General features: G+C 40.2%; 1 protein-coding gene across 1 annotated transcript in view; it reads left to right on the top strand.

Annotated features, from left to right (window-relative positions):
• Positions 1-15,420, top strand: part of cbfa2t3 (CBFA2/RUNX1 partner transcriptional co-repressor 3) — a 31,887-nt gene extending 16,467 nt beyond the window's left edge. Inside the window, exons 7-12 of the mRNA XM_037689855.1 lie at positions 1,662-1,747; positions 4,136-4,430; positions 4,880-4,948; positions 7,019-7,072; positions 10,320-10,510; positions 12,689-15,420. Of these exons, the coding sequence (XP_037545783.1) occupies positions 1,662-1,747; positions 4,136-4,430; positions 4,880-4,948; positions 7,019-7,072; positions 10,320-10,510; positions 12,689-13,072 (1,079 nt within the window). The 3' untranslated portion in view covers positions 13,073-15,420. The remainder of the gene's footprint in view (positions 1-1,661; positions 1,748-4,135; positions 4,431-4,879; positions 4,949-7,018; positions 7,073-10,319; positions 10,511-12,688) is intronic.
• The last annotated feature ends 9,227 nt before the right edge of the window (positions 15,421-24,647 follow it).

A 24,647-nucleotide genomic window follows, 5' to 3' on the forward strand; every position in this document is an offset into this window, starting at 1 on the left:
ATATATATCATTGTATGTTTCCATACAATGACGAAATTGGTTCTCTGCATTATTATTATTATTTTTTTAATTTACCCTTTATTTATCCAGGTAGTCTCATTGAGACACGAGAACTCATTTTCAAGAGAGACCTGTTTAGGGAGCAGATGGGGGTTAAGGGCCTTGCTCATGGGCCCAGAGTGGGGCGAATGAGGGTGGGGGCGGGTGCCCCACCCACATTTTTGATGTTGTCGGTACCGGAGCTTGAACCGGCGATCTTCCGATCACAAGCCCACCTTCTCTAATCTCTGCGCCACCACTCCCCATTTAACCCATCGCACCTGGAATATGCCCAGGTGGAGCAGTGGGCAGCTACTGAGCACCTGGGGAGCAATTAGGGATTAAGTGTCTTGCTCAGAGTAGGGCTGAACGATTTTGGCAAATTTCTAATTGTGATTTTTTTTTTTTTACTTCAATATTGCAATTTAATATGCAATTATTTTTCTATGTCTTGGAGTAATGCCTTCGAACAGTTCGGTCAGTGATCTCTGTCGACTGCTACTTTGCTTGTTTAAGTTGAAGCACTGGTCGTTGGTATTCTAGCCATGCAACTATCGTAAATGGCTTTGTGGTGTTTTTTTAAAGTGTTGATAAAGATTTGTGGTGTTAACTTGACAGGTCGCAACAACAGCAAGGCACGTTCAAAATAATCCCGAACAACGGACGTGCTGCCTCTCTTTGGTACCAAACTTTCAGATGTGTCAGCTTCTGTCGAGCCTGACGCCATTGTGCAACCGGTTAACGTGCAGTGTTGACTTCCCCTGCTCCCTTCTCTGCTTTGCTCTGCTCACTCGCAAGTCACGTAACCAGATCACGTGACCAGTCAAATTGCAGCCTTTGCGATTAGACAGTCTTGTTTTATCATATCGCGATATTATCGCAAATGCAATTAATTGCTCAGCCTGAACTCAGAGACACCACGACATGTGGGAATGGCTGGAAGTCGAACTGCGACTTTCTGCTTCCAAAGCGGCTGCTGTTCCTCTACCCCATGTGCATGTGGATAGTATTTCAGTTTCCTCCAGCAAACCAAAAAAAAAAAAAAAAGCATGCTAGGCTAATTGGTAAATAATTTGTCTCTAGGAGTGAGTGAGAGCGTGAATGATTGTGTGTCTCTGTGCGGCCCTGTGATGGACTGGCAGGCAGTCCAGAGTGTCTCTGTCTCTTGCATGATGACTGCTGGAGACTTCCAGTGACCCTGCAGGGAAAAGGGCTTCAAGAAAATGGATAAATGGATGAATCAGTAATCAAGTCCACTGTAGTAGGCAGCCGAGGTTTTAATTGTAAGGACAATGAATGAGTATCAGTATGAGACCAATCATTTGCTAATTTTGTTTCTTACGTCATTATTTGTTTAACCGGTCTTTGTGGCATTGCAATGAGTGTCTTTAATTGCAAAGAGAACTGATGCGTGTCATGTAAACACACAGCAACAAATTGTGTTAAACAAAATACCAAGAAACGAGATAAAACCTTAAACAAGTCATGAGGAGAGGAGTCTGTATGCCTTAAATGTATCACAGATTCCCGTATAGTCTAGCCTGAACAGTATTAACTGTGTATAATTCAACGTGTTCCACATAAGAGTCTTAACAGAGATGTCCTGTGGGTTTTTATTGCAGCAGTGCACGGAGCTCGCCAAGAGGAAGTGATTGATCACCGTCTTACAGATCGAGAGTGGGCAGAAGAATGGAAACATCTTGATAATGTATGTATGAGCATGCTTACTGCCAACTGACTCTTTGTTTTATTAACAAGAAAGCAGTGGAGGAAAGGAACGAGGAGGTCAGCAGTTTAATAAAGTGAGCTTCAGAGCTGAAGATGGTGAGCAGATGACAGTAACAGGAACCGCTGACAGACAGAACAGCCTCTGTCCCAGCTGAGCTAGCAGTTGACGGACAGCTGTCCTTGGGAGGTCCGTGTATGTGCGGTGAATTAACAACTGACAGACACCTATCTGGATTCCCAGCACCCACCTCTGCGAACAGAAAATCGTGTGTGCTAAGCGCACACACAGACAGGAACGGGGCCCCAGATGGAGCTCAGGACCCAGCAGCGAGCAGCTCCAGCTGGGCAGAGCAGCTGAGACAAGAGCTGAAGCTGTGGAGAGAACCGGCCAGGCCTGGACTCCTGCCAAATTAGAAACACTTCACTGAAATAAATATGGCTGGCTCAGAGCGGAGGGAGGGTGAGAGACGGAGCAAAGGAGTAGGTGAAAGATGAATGGGAAGTATAATATGGATTGGATGTCAACTATGCTAAAGCCATTAAGCAGACCTCGCCGGTTTTGAAAAGACAGGGCACTGTGGGGGAAAGTAATAGTTTATAATGGGAAAAAAGAAGACAGGAAATCTGTTGAGTTGGCAGAGAATGGAGCAGAGGGCTGGAAGAAATCGACTCAACCTTTGCATCAACAGCCCAGCTGTTGCATTATTATTGTTGTGACGCCTTTAGATGGTGAAATTCACTGACAGGCACACAATCAGCTGACAGAGAGCATGCATGTTGTCTGCCAGCTACAGGAGATGGGATGTGTATAGGGAGGAATTGCATTAGCATGCTTAGTGGTTCCACACAGTTGAGAAAACTGTAATACCTTGGTTTTTGTTGTTTTGTTAGGATACTTTATATCGAAGATTGTTGTTTAATGTCTGTGTGTGTGTCATGTTAGCAAAGAATTTCATAAACCACTGGATGTATTTTAACAAAACCCTCAGAAAGGTACCACTGGATACAAATCCACAAGCTTTTTTTATTTGTTTTACTGTTAGTGATTTAAGATGATCAAGTTCAAGTAAGTTTTATTGTCATTCTCATCACATGTGGTACTGAATTGTGTACAGTACACAGGGTCCCAGTTACATCCAAAAATAGCAAAAATATAAAGTGTAAAAAGAAACAGTAAATAAGGATCTAAGATATAAACTAAGAAATAAGCGGGAGTGGAAGTAACTAATTACAAATACATTACTGTAATAAGTAGATTTTTGGGGACTTGTACTTTTATGAGTATTTCTTTCAAGTGTGTAATTTTACTCATACTTAAGTACAATTTAAACCATGTACTTTGCTACCTTAAAAATCAGAAGTCTCTACTGAGTACGGCCACAATTTGAATAAATATTCAAACCGTTCATCTGCATCTTTGTAGCCAACAAGGTTCTCAGGTCACGAACGTGCCCATTACCTATAACGTAAGCAAAGGACAACTCCGTAGAGAGTCATTTATGGACTGAAATTTTGGAGAAAATGCCCAAATGGAGACAAACAGAGAAAATGACGAGGTAAAGGCTGAGGATGAATGCCCGTGGCCACACCTGGAGGAATGTTTCATGTACAGAGGTCGAATAGGAGACAGAGTCCAGATGCAAACTTTGTTTGAGCTCTACGGTGACAGAAACTTACAAGACTTCAGCATCTAATCTCAAAAAACATATTGTGGTATACGAGGTTTTATAGCTACCTGTATGATATTGATGTTTTATTGTTTGTATGTGTGGGTTATTAGTTTGTCTAAGTATGCAAAGATCTTAGATACTGTCACTGCCATCGGTTTGACTGGTACTAAAATAAGACGGAGCTTCTGAGCGTCTTAGAAATGTTATATACAGTAAATCAAACTGAATGCTTCTATTGACAACACAATAAAACATCAATTGGTTAAAAAGTAATTAATACTCTGATTAGTTTTTAAGAAGAGCACTTTATACTTTTACTAAAGTATTTTTATAACAGTAATATTACTTGTAACTGAGTACAATTTAAGCTGTGCAACAGTACTTGTATTTGAGTACACATTTTCAGTACTCTTTCCACCTCTGGTGTCACGTTAGCAAAAAATTCCATAAACCACTGGATGTATTTTAACAAAACCCTCAGAAAGGTACCACTGGATACAGATCCACAAGCTTTATTTGGATGTATTTATTGACTTTTGAAGTGATTTAAGATGATGATGACCACGGCTACGCTATAACTCCGTCAGCTTTTTAAATAATGGGATGAAGGATGTTGCATTCTTTAAAAACAGAGCATAGTCAAACTTATTTTCTTGTTTACTTTAAGTAACCACTTTCTCGACTGTTTGCACACACAGCTCCTGAACTGCATCATGGACATGGTAGAGAAGACGCGGCGTTCTCTGACGGTGCTGCGACGCTGCCAGGAAGCCGACCGGGAGGAGATGAATCACTGGATTCGCCGCTACAGCGACGTAGAGGAGATGAAAAAAGGTGGGAGCAACGGACAGCACTGCCTTCCTCCTTCTACTACTACTCTTCCTCCTCCTACTCCTCACCACAACTCCTCCTCCAACACAGCTAGCAGCAGCAGCGAGTCACTCCCCATAGGAACTTCCTCGGCTGCTGAAAGGCAGACAGGCAGACAGACAGGTAGACAAACACACTCAGGGGTTATGTTTGGCAAAGCAAAACACTCACAGCAAGGTAGGGCTCATTTGAATAGCGGAAAATGCCTTAATGTGCCAATTTAGACACAAAAAAGTCAGTTAGGTGATCATATTTTTCTGCACATTTGAGCTCACACTGTGCAGCAATACAAACCCAGCTGCAGCATCTTGGGTTTTTAACCAGCTGATTGTGCTCTTATGTTGACAACTTCCTCATTCATTGCTTAAATTTGGATTCATTTCAAACTACTCATTACTTCTGTGAAAAGGTTATTGAGAAAAAAAAAAGTGCTGGCGGCTTATCAACCGGTGTTGCCTGATATAATCTGTATTAGCTCCAAAAATAGAAGTGGAAACTGGATGGATGTTTTATTATGAGGTTCTGTTTTTAATTTGTGTGTAACTCACTGTGTTCCTGGGTTTGTGTTGCAGAGATCCACAGAGACTTCCTGCATCGGCCTCCCTCAGGGTACCTGCCTGAAGAAATCTGGAGGAAAGCCGGTAAGAGCCGAACATCCTCCTCCTTATTGTCTTCACAGGACTGACCACACACAAACTAACAAAATGCACATCATCACTCTTCGTGGCCCTCACCCTGACCACAGAAACAGATGGACAAATCTGAGGCCTTACAGCTCAAGGTCCATCGGGCCAGAGGGTCGGAGGCCCTACGTGTCATTGGGGCTAAATGCTCTCCATTTGTCACAACTATGAAAGGCCACTGCAGTTAAAGCTGCAGTGAAAATGCAGTCACCGGGCCTACGGTGGGCCGCAGCAGCGCCACACGGGGTGGAGCTTAACTGGTCTTCTTTCACACTCCTTTTCTCAGGAAATAAGTTTCATACAACTCCAACTCCAAAAAAGTTGGGCTTTTGTATAACATGTACAGTAGAATTACGTTTCATCTGCAGTTTATAATATCTAAAAGATTTCAAGAATTTGGATAAATCTCTGTAATCAAAAAAAACAAGACTGAAAGCCAATATTGGGATGGTCATGATCTTCAGGTCCTCGGGCTGGACTGCGTTAAAACCAGGTCCGGTTCTGTTCTGGACATCACTGCATGCGCTCAGGAACACGTCCACAAATCATTGTCCGTTAACACAATTTGCCATGCCGTCCACAAATACTGTTTAAAGCTCTATCATGCTAATAAGAACATGAACACTATCCAGAAACACTGTCTGGGCCAAAGTTCGTTTAAAATGCACTGAGGCAAAGTGGAGAACTGATCTGTGGTCAGATGAATCAAAATTAGAAAATAGTTTTAGAAAACATATTCTGTATTAAAGAGGCTAGTGACCATTTGGCCTGTTTGTACACAGTTGAAACCCCTGCCTCTCTGATGGTATTGGGGTGCATTAGTGCCTCTGGTACGGGCAGCTTTACACACCTTGAAAGGCGCCATCACTGCAGAACTGGATATACAGATTTTAGTACAATAAATTCTCCTATCTGGCAAAAATAAATAAAGACAACATTTGCTTCCAAAAACAAAAACCGGTCTCCTCTGTTTCTAAAAGTTGTTGAAAGAACTGGAGATGCTTCACTGATAAACATGACCTTGTACCATCTTTTGTTTTTAAGTGTTGCTTCCATAAAATTCAAATTTACGTTTTTTCTTTCTTTTATTGAGACAATAAGGCGGCTGTGGTTAGAACTCCAATGCAAGAGTTGGGGGTTCGATTCCACCAGCAGTCACATGTTCAAGTGTCTCTGGGCAAGACACTGAACCCCTCATTGCCTCCGGTGTGTGTCCCATCGGTGTATGAATGTGATAAAGCTCTGATTATTCTCCTCCTTAGATAGAGAACTTTACTAATTGGCTTTTATGTATGTGAATGTTCGTGTAAAGTGCCCTGAGACAACTTTGTTGTGATTTGGCGCTTTATAAATAAACAGAATTGAATTCTTTGTATAGATACAGTAGAGTGCTGTATGAATGGGTAAATGAGGACACAGATCGTGCTGTAAAGAGCTTTGAGTGTCTTGATAAGATAGAAAAGCAATATATAAGTGCAGTCCATTTACAATTTCTTAGTCCCAACATTAGATATTTTTTACTATATTCCATTGTGAGGGAGACTGGAGTAGCTCCGAGGTCAGTGTCGCAGCCTTGTAGTCCTGAGGTTGCGGGTTCGAACCCAGACTGAGTTAGGAAGGGTGTCCAGTGTAAAACAAAACCTAATGTCTGGATTTATGAGCTTTTTTAACCATTGCTTTCACTTTTTATTTACATTTTACCCAACATCCCAACTTTTTTAGAACAGGTTTGTTCTTTAATTCATGACTGATGCAAGTCAAAAACAAAAACAACACTTGTTATGTAGACGAAGGGAAGCAGTAGGGAGTGCTGCATCGCATGGACCTTCCAGCGTACTGTGCAGTACACAGAGCCCATCCCAGGAGCCGTCTGGCCCAGCCCTGGTTCCACCTCAGTCCCAGCACTATTATGTTGCACTCATACTCCAATACCCTGCGGAGGAAAGATGCTGCTGCTGTCGGCAAAATACTGTGCTGCATTTTCACCAGCAGAAAAGGCTCTTTTAATTGCAGTTGTTTTTCATACAGGTACCACAAGCATCCCGCTCTCCCCAGCACTAAAGCACCTCCAAAACAAGCAGGGTGAGTAACATATCTCACTCCCAAGATCTCACCTTTAGTGTTTGTGTGCATATAAAAATACATGTGTATGTGTTTGTAGTCACCTCTATCTCAGCAGCCAGGTCTCCTAAAGCTGCACGCACCTCCTTTAATTAAAAGCAGACACGTATTCTCCAGTCTGGTTCTGGTTGAGAACTAAGATCTGAAGTGCGAAAAAGCAGACAGAAATAACCCATCTCAGGGACTCGCCAAATCTCTGTGGAATTAAAACGTTAATATTGCTGCCCCCGTGTTTTCCATTAAGTGCTAATTGCCCCAGCATCTGCTATGCAGTCTCCTAGATAAGAATTAATTAAATTTGCAAACTAATCTTAGTGGTGCATGCATTAGGCCAGATAATTGAGAAGCTTGGAATAATGCATGTTGTGTTTGCAGAGGAGAGAAGCAAAAGAAACGGGGTGTTGGTGGGGGTATAAGAGAGAAAGAAGGAGCCGAAATGATGCATAAAGGTAGAGAGGGGATGACAGGATGACGGGAAGTCTTGAGAACTTTGGTTACAGGATTTACAAAATATCATTTTTTTATCATCAAGCAGAGACATGGAACAGAAGTCTCCTCCATTGCCTTTTCTGCCACAGTTTGAAACAAGCGAGTGGAGCGGCGAGAAAAAGTGACAAGTATTTATGAGGTTCTTCTCAGGCAAACACGGGGAGGAGGAAATGGGAAGTGAGCAGTATCAGCCTCGCCTCCTTGGTTGGTCTAACACACCTGGCAGTCCTTCAGAGCATTAGTTGCGTCTTTACGCGTCTCTGTTTACTCTGCACATCTGGAGGAAGAACAAGCGATATCATTTATATTTTTATGAAACGTTGCTGTCTGTTTGAAGAAAATTAGGAATCCATATTCGGGGGGGGGGAGCACAACACGCCACATATGCATTTGATCAACGATTCGTGTATATTTAGCAATCCTTTTTTTCCACCGGTGAATAAAAACCTTTGAGGGATGACATGCTGTGGATTCCTACCATTCACTTTGTGCCAGAGATGAAAGATGGCAACATGTGTCAAACTGAGATGGAAATTTGTTTTAGTCTGCCTCCTGCGAAGAAGTTTGCACACTTACCTCTTGAAAAATTAAAACCTCTTCACGCGTGCAGTTTTTTTTATATTAAAAGAACAAAAAGAGCCTGAGACAAAGTCTCCACTGGAGGAAGTCCTGCAGTGGAGCTATTAGAGCAATCTGCTGGAAATTCATTCTGCCAAACTGTTAATTTATCAAGAGATCAAAATAGAGAACCTGAAAGTATTTGATGTACCTCCAAGTTGGCAGTGGTGGGATGTAACTACTAAGTACAAGTACTTTGGTACTGTACTTAAGTACATTTTTCATGTATCTGTACTTTACTGAAGTAGAGTTAAACGTGGGTACTTTCGACTTTTACTCCACTACATTTCACATTAATTATATGTACTTTCTACTAGACTACATTTCTATAATGTGTTACGTTACATTCACGTTGTGTTTTTTTAATTTGTTCGTTAGTTTGAAAGTAACCAATGGTGAGAGGGGAGTTTGTCCATTGAGTCACTGCAAAGTGGACAGGTAACGTTAGGCCCGCCTTCAAGGAGAGCTGGACCAATGACGTATATTCTAGAATAAACGTCATTGAGCTGGTGCACCCACAGCACCGCTAACACACCCAAAATAGATTCCACTGTGGAGAGTCAGCCAGAAGATACACACCACCCATGGCCTTATTGAAAGATTATTGAAAGACTATTGAAAGACTATTGAAAGACTGTTCAGTACAGCAGGACAGATTCTCTCTCCCAAAAGAGCCAGACTGGACTCAAAAAACTTTGAAAACCAAATTCTTCTGAACTTGAACAAGAAATTCTTGCTGCAATATTAAAATGTGTCAGTTCATGGATGTTAGGAGACAAGAGATGTCTCCAAATGTCTCGACACTCGGGTCCAAGTTTTGAAAATGTTGTCAGGAAGTTAAAATATTGTTTACTATTGACCCATTACAAGGTTGAATAGACAGAATTTTAACTAGAGTTGATGACAAACTGGAGTTGAAATGGTCAGAGTTTATTCCTTTGTCAGGTCTAATGCCAACTTTTTCAGGCAGACAACTTTTACTTAAATGTTTTTACTGCAGTTAAAATGACACATTTGTTTTGCTTTGTGTTAAATAAAAACTTTCAAAGGTATAATCATTCCTCGTTCTTATTTTGCTTAATGTCATTTAACTCTGCAGGTCACCCCTGAAATTCTGACACAGAATCACAAGTCCAAGTGTGAACTGTGTCACAGAGTAAAAACATGTATTATCTGCAGCATTTTTCATTAAAATGACTCAACACTATTAATGTATTACAGAAAATATACATACGGTAGGCACATCTAATGATATTGTAGACCATTGCATTAGATCAGTGGTTCCCAACCCTGGTCCTTGAGGAACACCATCCTGCATTTTTTAGTTGTTTCCCTGCTCCAACACCTGGTTCAGTGATTTAATTACTTTCACGTGTTCTGCAGAAGCCTGTTAATCACCCACTCATTAAAATCAGGTGTGTCGGAGCAGAGAACCAAATAAAACATGCAGGATGGTGCTCCACAAGGACCAGAGTTGGGAACCCCTGCATTAGAATCAGAATCAGAATCAGTTTATTATCGCCATGTCAATGAACGAGGTTCACAAACTAGGAATTTGCTTCGACATAAGGTGCGAATAGTAATAAAGTAAAATAAAGTAAAAATTAAGTAAAAATTAAGTAAAAATGAGAACATTACATAAGACATGAGCCTGTGTACACCCACAAATAAAGTAAAATTAAAAACATAACATAACCATATGTACACCCATACATACATATTAGATAATACATTCAGCAGGTACTTTTACTTTTAATACTTTAAGTATTTCTAAAAGCAATTACTTATTTACTTTTACTTAAGTAAGAACGTTAATGTGGTACTTCTACTTTTACTAGAGTACATTTGTGTCTGTTTGCACTTTTACTTACGTACAGTGTTTGAGTACTTTCTCCACCACTTCAAGTTGGCAACGTTTTCTTTTGTTAGCAAAGGAAAAAAGGTAATCGTTGAACTTTTCTGTCAGACTGTTTTAAATCTTGAAAGTAGCACAGATGTTTGCAGAGCTGCAACAAGATGGAAGCTTAATGATCTTTTATAAAGGATGACGGAGCAGCCATAAGCACTAACGCCACCCCCCACCTTTCTCTGTGTTTCTCAGAGGAGGCGGTGAATGAAGTGAAGCGGCAGGCCATGTCAGAGCTGCAAAAGGCTGTGTCAGACGCCGAGAGGAAGGCTCATGAGATGATCTCTGCAGAACGGTCCAAAATGGAGAGGGCGCTGGCCGAGGCCAAGAGACAAGCTTCTGAGGACGCGCTCACGGTCATCAACCAGCAGGAAGACTCCAGTGAAGTGAGCATCACAGGAACCTTTGAGTTAGCCCTGAGCTTAATGCTTCACTCACCAGAAACATTTTATTTTTTTATCTTTTAGCCTCCACTTCATTCCCTACACCTAACAGCCTCTATCCCATTTAATTAAATAACTGTTAATTTTGATAATTTTATGTTTTATTTAAATATGTTTAGCCTTGATATGATATACAATAAATAAATAAAAGCCTAGCATTCCTTGAAGAAATGCATCTCACCACCTTTCATTGTAGAATGCTGGACTCAGATAATCTGATGCTGAGAAATGACACAGTTGGTCAAACTTTGAAAATATTATTTGAGATCTCAAGCAATAACTTGAGATTCCATGCTCAGAGTTTGTGTTGTGAACGAGTTTCAGCTTCTACCACATCAAATTTTAGCTCAATGTTTGTAAAACTGACTGAATTATAACCATTGTTGTGTTGACTAAAGGATAAGTAGCTGTTGCAGTCATCTTGAATCAGGTTGACTTTAAAAGTTATTTGGTTGTAGATGTACATACCTTATCAAAGTTTATTCAAATCTGTCCAGTGGTTCCTGAGGTATTTTGCTAACAAACAGGGTTGACTCAGACAGTTAATGCTTAAGTTTTAAGCAATTAAGTTACTCAAAGAGTAACACTTGGACTTTGGGTTGTGAATACCTCTCAGTTACTATAACCACAGTATATTTAGCAAAATATCTGTAAAACTGACAGAAATATATCCACTTTTTTTGCATTTTCTAAAGTGCATTAGCTGTGGCAGACCTCATGAATAAAACGTTAATCAGTTGTAGATATTGTTTAACTAAAGTCTGGTTTATGACCGCTGGGACAGACAAACAAAAAGAGTATTGCTTTCACCTTTAGACTGGGATACTGGGAGACCTGTTTGAACCGACTGAGATGGAAAAACCACATTTTTCCAAATTGCAGTTTGAATCTAAATAATTCAATTCAGTTTATTTATATAGCGTCAAATCACCACAAAGTTGTCTCAGGGCACTTTACAGAAACATTCACATACATAAAAAAATTAGTAAAGTAATAATGAAAATATAAAACTGTGTACCGTATTTTCCACCCTATAAGTCGCATCAGTCTAAATATGCTTAATAAAGTGGAGAAATACATAAATACAGTATGTCGCTTTGCCATATAAGTCACATCTATTATGTGTCACCGTTGACAACCCGGAAATGTGGGCCGGTGTTGTGCCAAAAATCGATTAGCTGCCAAATGGCAGCTGCGGAGCGTGCACAGGAGGACTTTAACAAGAATTTTTAACAAGATTAACACTTAAAAACAATTATTTGTTTGCTCGAAATTATAGTAAAAGTGAGTCTTAGTCTAACTTTTTCTTAATAAATCAGCTGAATTTCAAAAGCCAATTTGTGGAAGTAGGTGCGTGCATGAGAGGACTCACTGTGCATTTTTGCAAAATTGAACAAATAACCACCTAAAAACAATTATTTGTTTGCTCGACATAGTAAGGGTGAGTCTCAGTTGAACTTTTACTTAATAAATGCACTTCAATGGTCAAATCAGCTGCATTTCACCGGGGCGGCGCAGCGAAATGAAGCTGATTTGACGGTTGCTCCAGGCGAGCTGGACAATGGTGGCAGGTTATGGGAAGCTGGTTGTGTCATTAATAGCCACTTTTACCTATTGCATAACACAACGGCATGCCATACTCCTCGAGTGCCATTTAGCAGCTGAAAATGGTAGTGTTCAATATTTTCAGTCAGAATGAATGAAAACGGTCACATCTCAGCCAAAAATTGGTTTATGGAAAAAACATCCATAAATAAGCTGCTTCAGGGTATAAGTTTCAGGGCATGCAAATTATGCAAAAAAAGTAACTTATAGGCTGAAAAATATGGTATGTTGAAACTGCTTGTAGTACAGGCCTCAGTTGTTTGTGGGAAATTAAAGCAGACAAATCCAGATGGCTGGAGCAAAGTTCCCGGCTCAGACGGTTACAGAGCAGATGACCACCACCTGCTGGTAATACAAATCTGTTACCTTGCGCCAAAAATCCCCATGTCGAGTGTAACTAAAAACAGAAAATTAGGCACATAAACTATGACCTTATTCAAATATTAAAATTGTGTTTAAATGACCAAGAAAACGTCTGTTTATAATCAATCTGCTCTGTCTCTACTGTTCCACCAGAGCTGCTGGAACTGTGGGAGGAAAGCCAGTGAGACGTGCAGCGGCTGCAACACCGCTCGATACTGTGGCTCCTTCTGCCAACACAAAGACTGGGAGAAGCACCACCACGTCTGCGGTCAGGGCCTGCAGGGGCTGCCAGGGGGCAGCAGCGTCCCTCTAGGCACCCCCTCCTCCTCCTCCAGCTCCTCAGCGTCCTCCAGTGCACCCCCGACCCACTCTGAGAGCTCTCCTCCAGGACCCCTGTCCCTAGTGGGCCAGAGCAGTATGGCAGGGGGTGCTGGCAGCGGAAGCATCTCTGCCAGCCCCAAAGAGAGCAGTTCCAGCAGTGCCTCTCGCTCCACAACTCCAGCAACCCCCGCCCTACTGGACGCCACCTCTCGCTGACACCCGCTCCTTGTTGTGCACGTTGAAACGACAGCGGCCACCCTCCACACAAAACCAAACTGAGGAATCTCCATTGCACAGTGCTCCCTTTCCTCCTACTCCCCCAAACTTTTTGAAAAACAATTTGCTAATCGACAGACTGGTTTTCTCACTTTCTTCCTGTCCAACTTTTTCTGCCTCTTTTCCAAAAAAAGATCAGCCACAGACACAAAGATTCCAGCCAGGGGTTCATTGTAGCGTTAAGCGTATTACAGTGTCTGTCATCTCGTCATAGAAACATATCAAATGTGTTCACTGAGCTTTGACTTGAAGATGTGCCCTCAGTTATATAAGCACGGTAAATGGCGTCCACATAAGGACACAGGAAATGGGCTGTGAAAAGACAGCACGGATGAGGGATGACTAGGCCAATTAGCACTTGGATAGGATTTCCCTTTAATTTAGCACTAATGGAAGAACAGCAAGCAGCCCAGAGCTGAGTGCTAACAGTCCAAACAGCTCGCCGTGGCCCTTCTAGTCTCTAATGAAGACAGAGTAAAGAGCATAACCTTTTTTTAATGGATGAAGGAAGGAGTAACGCCTTGATGTGATTAATTCCTCAGAAACACAACTTAGTATTTATTAAAGGTTTCTTTCTGGCTTTAAGGGAAAACAAAGACAAGTCCAAATATCCTAAATAAAGAATAATAGTAATGCTGAGAAAAATGAATTAGTTTTAAACTGCTAACTACCTTGCTAGCGAGCCAAGAAAATCTTACACCGGACTCACCTCTCTGCAACCCAAATAAATTCAAAGATGATAAAAAAAAAAAAATTACCTGATCCAAACCTTTGTATGACACTGCCAAAGTGAAAAACGTGAGCGATAAAGAGAAGCACTCATCTTATAACCAAACGCAAAGCAACAACACCTCCTCAGCAGAAACGCCAGCCCTGAGAGGATCGGGCCCGGAGGAGCTGCAGAACACGAGCCAGAGTCCAACGTTTAAATAAAATTAAAAAACAGACAAACCTGCGACTTGCTTTGATCTGTAGCTGCCTCCTGCAGCCGGACATTCAAACAACATGAATGCGAATACGGCGACTCCTCAGCGACGGCCCAGACTAGTGAATATGAACAACGCTGTGAATTCGCCTACAAGAAAGGACCTCACGAAACTGATGGAAACCTTGCCACAGTGTGGCTCTTCTGTGAACGCAAGAGGCCAAAAGCCTCAAAGGAGACAAAGATACATTTAAAGGCAACAGAACTGCCCAAAAACAAAGATAAAAAAACTCAACATAAGCTTGAAAACATTTAAGGTGTTGCGTATGGGAAGATTGTTTGTAAGCTGTTTTTTTAAAGCTAAAAAACGAGGAGATATTTCAAGGAAACGCTCTTTTACATTCACTCCCTCCTTTTCCCAAAGCATGAATTGAACGAGTAACGAGGGAGGGGGGTGTACACGTCGTTCTCCTCTCTTTCTACCTCCCTTCATCCCACACCTCCTTTCTACACACTTCACAATGACTTGACTCAAGTCCGCCTCGAACCCGAGCTTGCTTTGGACACAGCCACAAAGCAGACACACGGGGAGGGTTGAACCTGCTTGTAGATATTGTTCCTCCTCTCATTTTTCCATTAATGTCCTTTATTGCCGACGCCACATGTGCTGCCCTCGTGTAGATCCAAAAAAAAAGGATTCTGTTTTTTTATTACCTTTTGTTTTCATCTAAGTTTGGGATGAGCAGTGAAAACTGAACAAGGATTGCTTGTTTGGAAAAGGAAGCCCCCACCACACACGTTGTACTTATTGTTTGAATTGATGTATCTATAGCGACGAGATGACCCCCCCCACCCCCACCCCGTAGAATATTTTGTATTGCTCACATTGTAAGACAGTGAGAGGACGGAGGTGCAATATGAAGAGAATTCAGCTACTGAATGGAACCTCAGCAACTGCCCGTAGGGTGTCATATAATATAGATACATATAGATATATTTAAAGTAACATCAGTAACTTAATGTGAATGTACATAGTATTTAAAAAGGTCCAAAAATGTAATTGCCAAATAACAAAAACCTTTAAAGATCAGAATTTTCTCACAGTGCATTTGTTTCCCAAAAGTCTTCACCCGTTCAAACACGTTAAACGCTTCTTCTTCTTCTTCTTCTTTTTATTTCTTTATTTTATTGTATTTATTTTCAAAAACAAAGTCTCCCGCCTACAGAAAAGGACTAAACAAAAGATGATATGTTTTCCCGTTATTTTTTCAGCTCCAGAAACGCTGTAGTGATCCTTTCGCTTGCTCTGAAAATAAATCAACAACGGTCGACAACTCCGTGTTTGGAGGAAAGAGCTGTTTGCTAGAAATCTGATACTTTTGATGTATTAGAAAATATTTTTGCTCCGATTTGTTGAGTACAGATAAAGAACTGTGTTCACATTACATTTCATGATTGCATAAATATATCAGAATAAATCTGGATAACGTTTTTTTACCCTTGATTTCATAGTTTGAAATGGGTCCCGGTACCTTTAATTGAAATTGGCAGCACGATATATTGAAAGGAAATTATGTGTTAAAGTGACTGTTCAGATCTTTAGAAGTGAGGTTATAATAACATGCTATGATGAGTTAGTATCTTATCTGTTGCAGACAGAGTTTAATTATGATCAAACTGACGAGCTAATGGCTAGTCCGAGCAAGGCGACAACCAAAATGAATTGTTGCTGCTTTCAAACAACTTCACTATCATTTATTCGTGCTTTATTCAAACATCATTTTTATAAACCTTTATATCATTGTCATGTTAATTACATACAATTATGGGGTTACCTCTACAGTGGCAGTTCTAGAACATGGCACAGAGGGGAAGCTGCTACTGCTGCCACCCTTTATAGTTTAGTTAATATATTTTTGAACATTTTGCCCAATTTTAAAAGTCAAGGACATCTCCACAGAACATTGTTCTCCATCCTCTAAGTAAGTTAAGTGTTGTTTCTTCTAGCTTGTTTAATTCAATGTCCTAGACTGTTAACCTCCGTCTAAAGGTCAAACTTTTCCTGCAGCAAAAGATTTTACCCTCCCCTGGTGGAGCCCCATGCACGCCACCTTTGCCAACTTATAGATCCGTCACTGTACTTGTGATGCAGCCTGGTCACAACTGTCAGAAATGTCATATTTCTACAGAAACAACTTTGTAATAAGACACTGATGCAATGTCAAAGTTTAAGATATTTGCAGGAGCAATTATGACATTTTTTTATGATTAAGTTATTTTAACTTGACAGAGGTTCACTTAAAAACACATTGCTCAGACGAGCCAATAAATTGTGAATTTGTTCAGAAATGAACTATAGTAGTCCCTCGCTACTTTGCAGTTCGTTTACTGCAGACTCGCTCTATCTTGGTTTTTCAAAATAAGACTGGACATGACACACTGATTGATGGATGAGCCGCATGATCGGCACGGATTTTTATTTCAAATAAATTATTTTAAATTATTTAGCACCTCCTGCACCCTTGTGCTGCCCTTACTGCAACATAAACTTCCTGCTGCAGCTGAGCAGCTGATCAGCTAGCTGCTCACCATGCCAAGCAGAGAAGTGGGCGTGGCCAAGCGCACTTGCAGGTGGCAAAGAGCGGAGGAGGCAGGGAGTTAAAATCATGACATTCTGTGTTCTTTTAGAGCGTTTAGAGTTTAGAAACATTGTTTAGAATATTGCAAGTGTGGGAAATGTTTAAAATGTCATATATATATATATATATATATATATATATATATATATATAATACTATTTACTACTTGTACTACTATTCCTACTTTGCGATTTTTCACTTATGGTGGGTCTTCGGGGTATGGATCCCCGCGATAAACGAGGGACTACTGTACTTCTTCAGCAAGTAAGATACTGATTGTTCACCCGTAACCACTTCAGAAGATCTGAACTAACCTTTCAAGCTGTTATTAAAGATCACTACAAGATTCTAAGTTTAAAGTTAAACTTTTTGTCTGATTAATATTACCGGTAGTTGTGTTTTTTTATTTTTTTATTTATTTATAAGAATGTAATTTGGTTGCAGATGTTCAGGACAGGAGAGCAGCATCACCTGTTTTTTAAGCCTTTCTCATAAACCCTGTTCATAACTTAGGGTAATAGTTATTACATCGATCCATGTAAAACCTTTCATGGCTGGCCTCATTTACATTTGGACCAAACCTGGAGGGAAATAAAAGACACTTGTTCCTTTTTCATCTGAAACAGGCACATTTTGTGGCCTATTTGGACTAACTGAGACCTGAAATTCAAAAAGGAGATAAGTTGCCACCCCCCAGCCCCCACGTCTGTGTAGCATTTATGTGTTATAATTACTGTTATAGCATTGACCTCAGTCCTCTTTGTGTAACATGCCTCGTTTCCCCCAAATGTCTAATTCTTCCTCACCACAAAACACTCCTCTACCCCCCTTCCTTCCTCTCTTCTCTTCATGACACAAGCTACCTCTTGTGAGCATACAGCTAACCACCAGGAGAGGCTGACCTGGACTTTAAAGAGCTGGGCTGAGAGCAGACACTGACTGCCACTCATCGCTCTGAATGGAACTGTCATTACGGACAAACACGCTTGGATTTAGACGCCGTTAAGTCTCGCTTATCACCAAACCAAACACAGAACCAACCACTATGTGTTGTATGTTGTAAAAGCACAAACCAAAGTACTCAGAATTCTCTGTTGTATGGCTGTGACATTTATTAACAACGATTAGAGCTCAACTACACATTACCAAAGTAGGGCTGCATGATATTAGTAACTTGCAACATGCAATATTGTTTATTTATGTGATAAACTCACCTTTTCCTCACTTTCTCTTCTGTCATATGATTAAAGCAGGTGTGGACATCACGGCCAGTGAGAGCGTTGCAGTGACCAAATATATTCTTAGCATGAAGAAAAAGAATGCATGGTGCTTGAACTATAATGGATTTATTGCAGTCCTTAGACTATATTAGATATGACTAGGCCAGTCATGATAAACAATAAATCTATTAATCACATGATAAATGAACATTATCAACCTCATTTTCATTTATCGGCTTTATTGTTTCTTCATGTCTCTCTTTCTACTGAAGACACTGGATGACAAAAGGCTCAACTCCGGTGCTCTTCACTGACCCTTCCCTTTCTCTTTAAAATCTAATTTAATCGTCCAAAATCGCGTTTTTGGATCGTTAAAAGCAGCTAAGCTGAGAAGCTAAGCTACGAGCTAAGCTAACAGGTCAACTCGGGGAAAAAACCTCTGTCTTGTTAAAGCTCCAAAATTCACGGTTGAAACCCGTGCCTTCGTCTAAAAAGTTGTTTATCTCTGCAAAAAGAAGCTGAGAACTTGTCTACTGTTTTGTTTTTTATTAAAAGCTTTGTGTGACAAATGCTATGCTAAAGAGCTCAAACCACACAGAGTGTCCGCCATTTTGAGAACTGAAAAACAGGAAGGAGAGACAGCCCACGTCACGCCAAAGGGCCTCGCTTCTATTTTTCATAAAAAGACACGCTGCTCGCTCCCTCACTATCCATCCTTCAGTTCAAACAGTCTTATACTGCCATCCAGTGTTCAAAAAAGGTACTACACACAACATTTATTCTTAAATTTGACAATTACTAATTATTGTCAAATTTCAAACGATATTATCGTTTATCGCAATAATTTCTGAGACAATTAATCGCCCAGCAAAATTTGTTATCGTGACAGGCCTAGATATGATATTGCGCTGATGATACATTTCCGATACATTGTGCAGCCCTGTACCAAAGCATCTGAAACACACACTCAGCACAGAGGAATGAAGAGACCGGTTGCATTTCAGACAATTATCACTCAAGAAATCAAAGCACTGGTTGACTACATGCTGAGTAGCGCTGCTCTTTAAACAGAAGCATCTCTTTTGAAAGATCCTGCAAACTGTGTGTTTGCACAAAGCCTTGCAGAGATGAAAATGAATGTGTGCGTGTGTGTGTGCTGGTTTGTGTGTTCTAGTTAAAGAAACTTTTTTTTTTTTAATGTCTCTGTGCAAATTACTTGAAATCTTCAGAGCTTTAATGAAACATCCCAGACGAACGATAGTGGCACGTTGATTTAAAAAACAAGGCAGCGTTTTGTGTTTTTCTTCTTCTTCTTCTTAACGTCCGCATCAAAACAGCGTTGTGATGACAGTTCCATTCAGCTCCGAGTGTTTTGCGTGAACCTCCTTGTCTGCGAGTGAGCCCCTCGGATAAATTAGATCAAGCCAAACCCAGCAGAACATTTAAAGATGACCAAAATACAACAAAAAGCTGCAACTTTCGTTTTTGGATTTCACTTTGGTTGAAGGTGTTGCCGTGTGTTCCTGCAGTGGAAATCTTCTCCGGTACTGTGACGGAGATGAGGCTGAAATATTAGAAGCTGTAGAAACAAACAACAAAGAAGTTTGTTTGCAGTCTGTGCTGTGGTGTCATTATTATTATTATTTTTTTATTCTCCAAGATATTATACATGGCAAATACACCAGGGCTCTGCTATTGTGATTACCATCCAAGGGTCTCCTAAATTTTGTTTAACCATGAAGCTGATGTGGGCAAATCATGCCGAGAGAGGACAGATATAAGCAGGTTGACATTTTACTCTCTCTGTGCCGACCTGCAGCTCTGCAGTGAAGCTTCAGAACTCCTCTGATGTGACGATCACACATCCTTCCTGTGAAACAGGCTCCGATAACCAGAAAACTAAAGTGGCAAACGGTGGACACAGCACTTGTTTCCCAAATAAATAAAACAAATAAATAAAGCCATGGCTCAGGATGGTCTTGTTTAAACCTTATAAACTGAATAAAGGGGTTTATACGTGTAGGGAAGCATTCTAAACTGTATTGTGCAATACATTATTACAGAAAAATATGTTACTGTAGGAACAGTTTCGAGATCTTTCCCGCGTCGTTTCATGCCCCTCCCCCGGCAGTCCCGTCGCCATTTTTAGATGAAGTTACTGTGCCAGAGGAATTAAATTCTGAGTTGTATTTATTTCTTGCATGCTTTCCTCCCTGTTGCTATACTGCTTTTTAACTACTCGCTCTGTTGGATGTGTGAAGCTGTAAAACATTCTAATTCAGGTTATTGTCTGTGTTGAACAATGTAACTGTGTAATTAAAACATGAAATGACATATTCATCGCTTCCGTTGTTCGTTTTTACTTCTTTAAATGATGGGTATTCTAAAAAAACAAGTGGGGGGGGGGGGGTGACACATTATATTATATCATTACACTTTCAGTTTTATGACACCAACGACTCTAAATACATCAAAAATATATGCAGCTATTAAATAAATTATAGCAGTTATATAAAAGCATTATCCTATGCCACTTAGTAACAATATTTACTCTAAATCAAATGAAATTTGTTTTTTATAATAGGTTTAATTTTTGTATCACTCTGCCATGTTTTTGCCAAAACTTTATTTAAATGTTTATCAAACAATATAAAATTTACAGTTAGTCCAAATTTAGGGAGCTAGATTTTTCTTTACTATGTATAAAATTACACAGAATTCATTATAATTTGACATATTTTACTTATGAGCAACTAATTTTATATCTGAAAAAATGTGTGTGTGTGTGTGTGTGTGTGTGTGTGGGGGGGGGTTATAGGTAACATTTAAAGGAATATTAAAAGACTAACAGTGTAATTTTCATAAAAATGATTCATCATAAGAAAGGAAACAAACACATTTTCAAACAGTGAATGGCAGATCATTGATTTTCTAATTATTGGAGAGAAAGAAAGAGACAGAGAGAAAGAGAGAGAGAGAGAAAGAGAGAGAGAGATTGGTTGGATGGTTGGATGGATGGATGGATGGATGGAGGACGGACGGACGGATGGACGGATGGATGGATGGACGGACGGATGGACGGATGGATGGATGGATGGATGGCCAGATAGGATGGCCAGAAATAGTCTGTGTTGCCAACTGACAACACCAACAATTTTGTATGTGTTTTTTTGTTTAATACTGAAAGATTGGAGTAAAGAGATGAATCTAGTTGTAACTCATTCTAAATTTAAGTGATGACTTCACGAGATTCTTTAAAAATAAAATTATTTTAATAAGAGAACATTTTCAAACCATCCTTCCTACTATTGCCTCTGATTCCCTGTCGGATGATGCAGCTTGAGAAATGTCACTAGAACCTGATTAATGTTTGGACTGTTTTTGTCCTGTTGAGCTCTCTGAATTGTCAAAAATAATAGCTTCATCCAAACCATCCACATGTCTGCTAGATCCCATCACAACCAGACTATTGAATGATGCATTTCCCTTAAATGATGTCAACATTTTGGATCTGCTTAATTTGCCTCTAATGAATGGTTACATACCACAGCGCTTTAAGGTTGCAGTGCAATTCAACCTTTTCTTATGAAACCTGATCCTGATTCAGGAATTCTAGCCAATTATAGACCTATATCTAATCTAGCTTTCACCTCAAAAATTCTAGAGAAAATACAGGTAGTTGCAGGTCAGTTACATGAACATCTACAAAGAAATAATCTGTTTGAAAAGTTTCAGTCAGGGTTTAGAGCTCACCATAGCACAGAAACAGCATTGGTAAAATATACTAATTATATTCTCATGGGCAGCACGGTGGCGCAACTGGTAGAGATGCTGCCTCTCAGCGAGCAGGTCCTTGGTTCAAACCCCGGTCCAGGGGCCTTTCTGGGTGGAGTTTGCATGTTCTCTCCGTGCATGCGTGGGTTTTCTCCGGGTGCTCCGGTTTCCTCCCACAGACCAAAAACATGCATGTTAGGCTGATTGGTAACTCTAAATTGTCCCTAGGTGTGAGTGAGAGAGTGAATGTTTGTTTGTTTGTCTCGTTTGTCTCTATGTGGTCCTGTGATGGACTTGCGACCCGTCCAGGGTGTACCCCGCCCCTCGCACAGTGATTGCTGGACATGGGCACCAGCGACCCCCGTGACCCAAAATGGAATAAGCGGGTAAAGAAAATGGATGGATGGATGGATATTCTCATGGCTTCTGACAATGGACAGGTGTCCTGTTAAACCTCAGTGCTGCATTTGATACAGTTGATCACATTATTCTATTTCAGAGACTTGAATATGATATTGGAATTACAGGAACAGCTCTAAAATGCTTTAAATCATATTTATCTGATAGATTCCAATTTGTAAATGTAACTAATGAATCTTCTTCATACAACAAATTTAGTCATGGGGTTCCTCAGGGTTTAATGCTTGGACCAGTGCTCTTTACTTTATATATGCTTCCATTAGGTAAAGTTATTAAACAGCATGGGATACATTTTCATGGTTATGTTGATGATACACAGTTATATTTGTCCATGAAATCTAATGAATCCAATCAGCTACTTAGACTACAAGCATGTCTTAAAGACATAAAAACCTGGATGACACATTTTCTGCTTTTGAATACAGACAAGACTGAGGTTTTAGTTTTTGGACTTGAGCATTTAGGAATAAAATTTTCAGTCTTTCGCCCTCCGTGGATGACATTAATCTGTCCTCCAGTTCTAATGTAAAAAATCTTGGTGTTATTTTTGATCAGGTCGTGTATTTTAACCCCCACATTAAAAAAGTTACCATGACCACATTCCTCCATGTGCACAGTATCACTAAAACTAGAAACACCTTGTCCAAAAATTATGCAGAAAAACTGGTCCATGCATTTATCACATCTAGGCTGAACTATTGCAATTGTTTATTTTCTCGGTGTCCACAAACTTCTTTAAAAAGTCTTCAGTTGATCCAAAATTCTGCTGCCAGAGTCTTAACTGGAGTTAGTGGGAGAGCTCATATCTCTCCAGTTTTAGCTTCTCTCCAATGGCTCCCTGTCAAATTCAGAATATAATTCAAAATCTTACTTCTAACCTACAAAGCTCTCAACAACATAACTCCATCTTATATTACAGATCTTATTGTTCCATATTTCCCTAACAGAGCACTTCAATCTCAGACTGCAGGTTTACTTGTGGTTCCTAGAGTTTCCAAAAGTAGAATGAGAGGCAGATCTTTCAGTTATCAGGCTCCTCTCTTGTGAAACCAACTTCCAATTTCCGTCCGTGAGGCTGACACTGTTGCATAAATTAATTATCCTATCATCATCTCATTAATCAAATAAGCCTAACACTGAGGATATGAGAAGATCTTTCAACCTAGTTTACTTGCAAGGTGGCAACATTGAAAACAGGCTTACAAGGGTGGGACATCGAATCTCAAGGTCTGCCCACAGACAGCATAAAGAAGCATCTACTTATAATGCTTATCAGACAGAGGCGAGGTCAACACAACCTCTGCTTCACAGCTCACAGTTTTTGAAGGTGTCAGAAGTTATCAGTTATCAGGCTTCTCTCTGAGTAGACAGAAATATTCTCTTGACTTCACACACATGGTTAAATATTAGTAAGTGATAACATCCATGACCTTTACATAAAGTCCCCCAACAGACAGATGGTCTATTTTAATATTAGGCTTAAGTCTTTCCTTTTTGATGAATTCTATAGTTAGGGTTAGTTTGGGTTTCCTGAGCTATCTCATATTTATTCTGTTATTGTTTAGCATAAATATTAGATCCTTGTATACAGTTGATTTTTTTATACTTTATACTTTTGCTATTTTTGGATGTAACTGGGACCTTGAGTACACAATTTCGTTCCACCTCATGTACCGCATGTGATACGAATGACAATAAAAGTACATTGAACCTTGACTCTATAGACTGCTGGAGGATAAACTGACCACATTTCCTCTGTCTTTACTTGCTCTGTAATTATTTATATCCTTAACATGAGTTTTATTGTCTTTCCTCCAAAAGAACTTACACCTGGGCCTGCTGTTGTGTGTTTGTTTCTCCTGCCTGTCCTCTGAAACCCCAGCCGGTCGAAAAAGATGGTTGACTCTTCCTGAACCTGGTTCTGGGTTGCATTCCTTGGCAGGGCGCTCATATCTTCTGTTGTTTTTGTCGACAGGGGTGGAGTTGTCTGTGTTGCGTGCTGTTTGTTCCGACAGTCACCGTCTTAGTTTTATAAATATAGTCTGAAAATGCCGCTCCGATACACTTTCAGATGAGACAAACGCACTTCGAATATGATATCGTAGAGAAAAAAAAAGTCCTCCTCCCATTCCGTATGGAAATAGTAGGTTTTTTGCTTCTTCTTGGTCCAGCTCCCCTACTCATTTTACACACTTTCTTGAATTTAGATTAGAAGAAATAAACTGGAGGCTATTACAAGGCAACTCGTTTGTTTTTAGCGTGATTGAATGTGCATGTGTGGTGACCTACGTGTCAGAAAAAGTCCAGTCTCAGATCAGCTAACATGTATGTCAGTCAAGTGACGAACTGCATAATGAGAATGAATTGATAGGCTGTCATTTACTGAAAAAATTAAAATGAATATATATATATATAAAATCTGACGTCTGTTTTGCCATGCAGTCTACTCAAATTGCCTTCACAATTGACCGATTGCGATCGACCGATATTTGGCGATCGTCCGATAGATGGTGATCGACCGATAGATGGCGATTGAC

The sequence above is a fragment of the Nematolebias whitei genome, chromosome 2, assembly GCF_014905685.2.
Source record: "Nematolebias whitei isolate Nwh7 chromosome 2, NemWhi1, whole genome shotgun sequence".
NCBI lineage: Eukaryota > Metazoa > Chordata > Actinopteri > Cyprinodontiformes > Rivulidae > Nematolebias > Nematolebias whitei.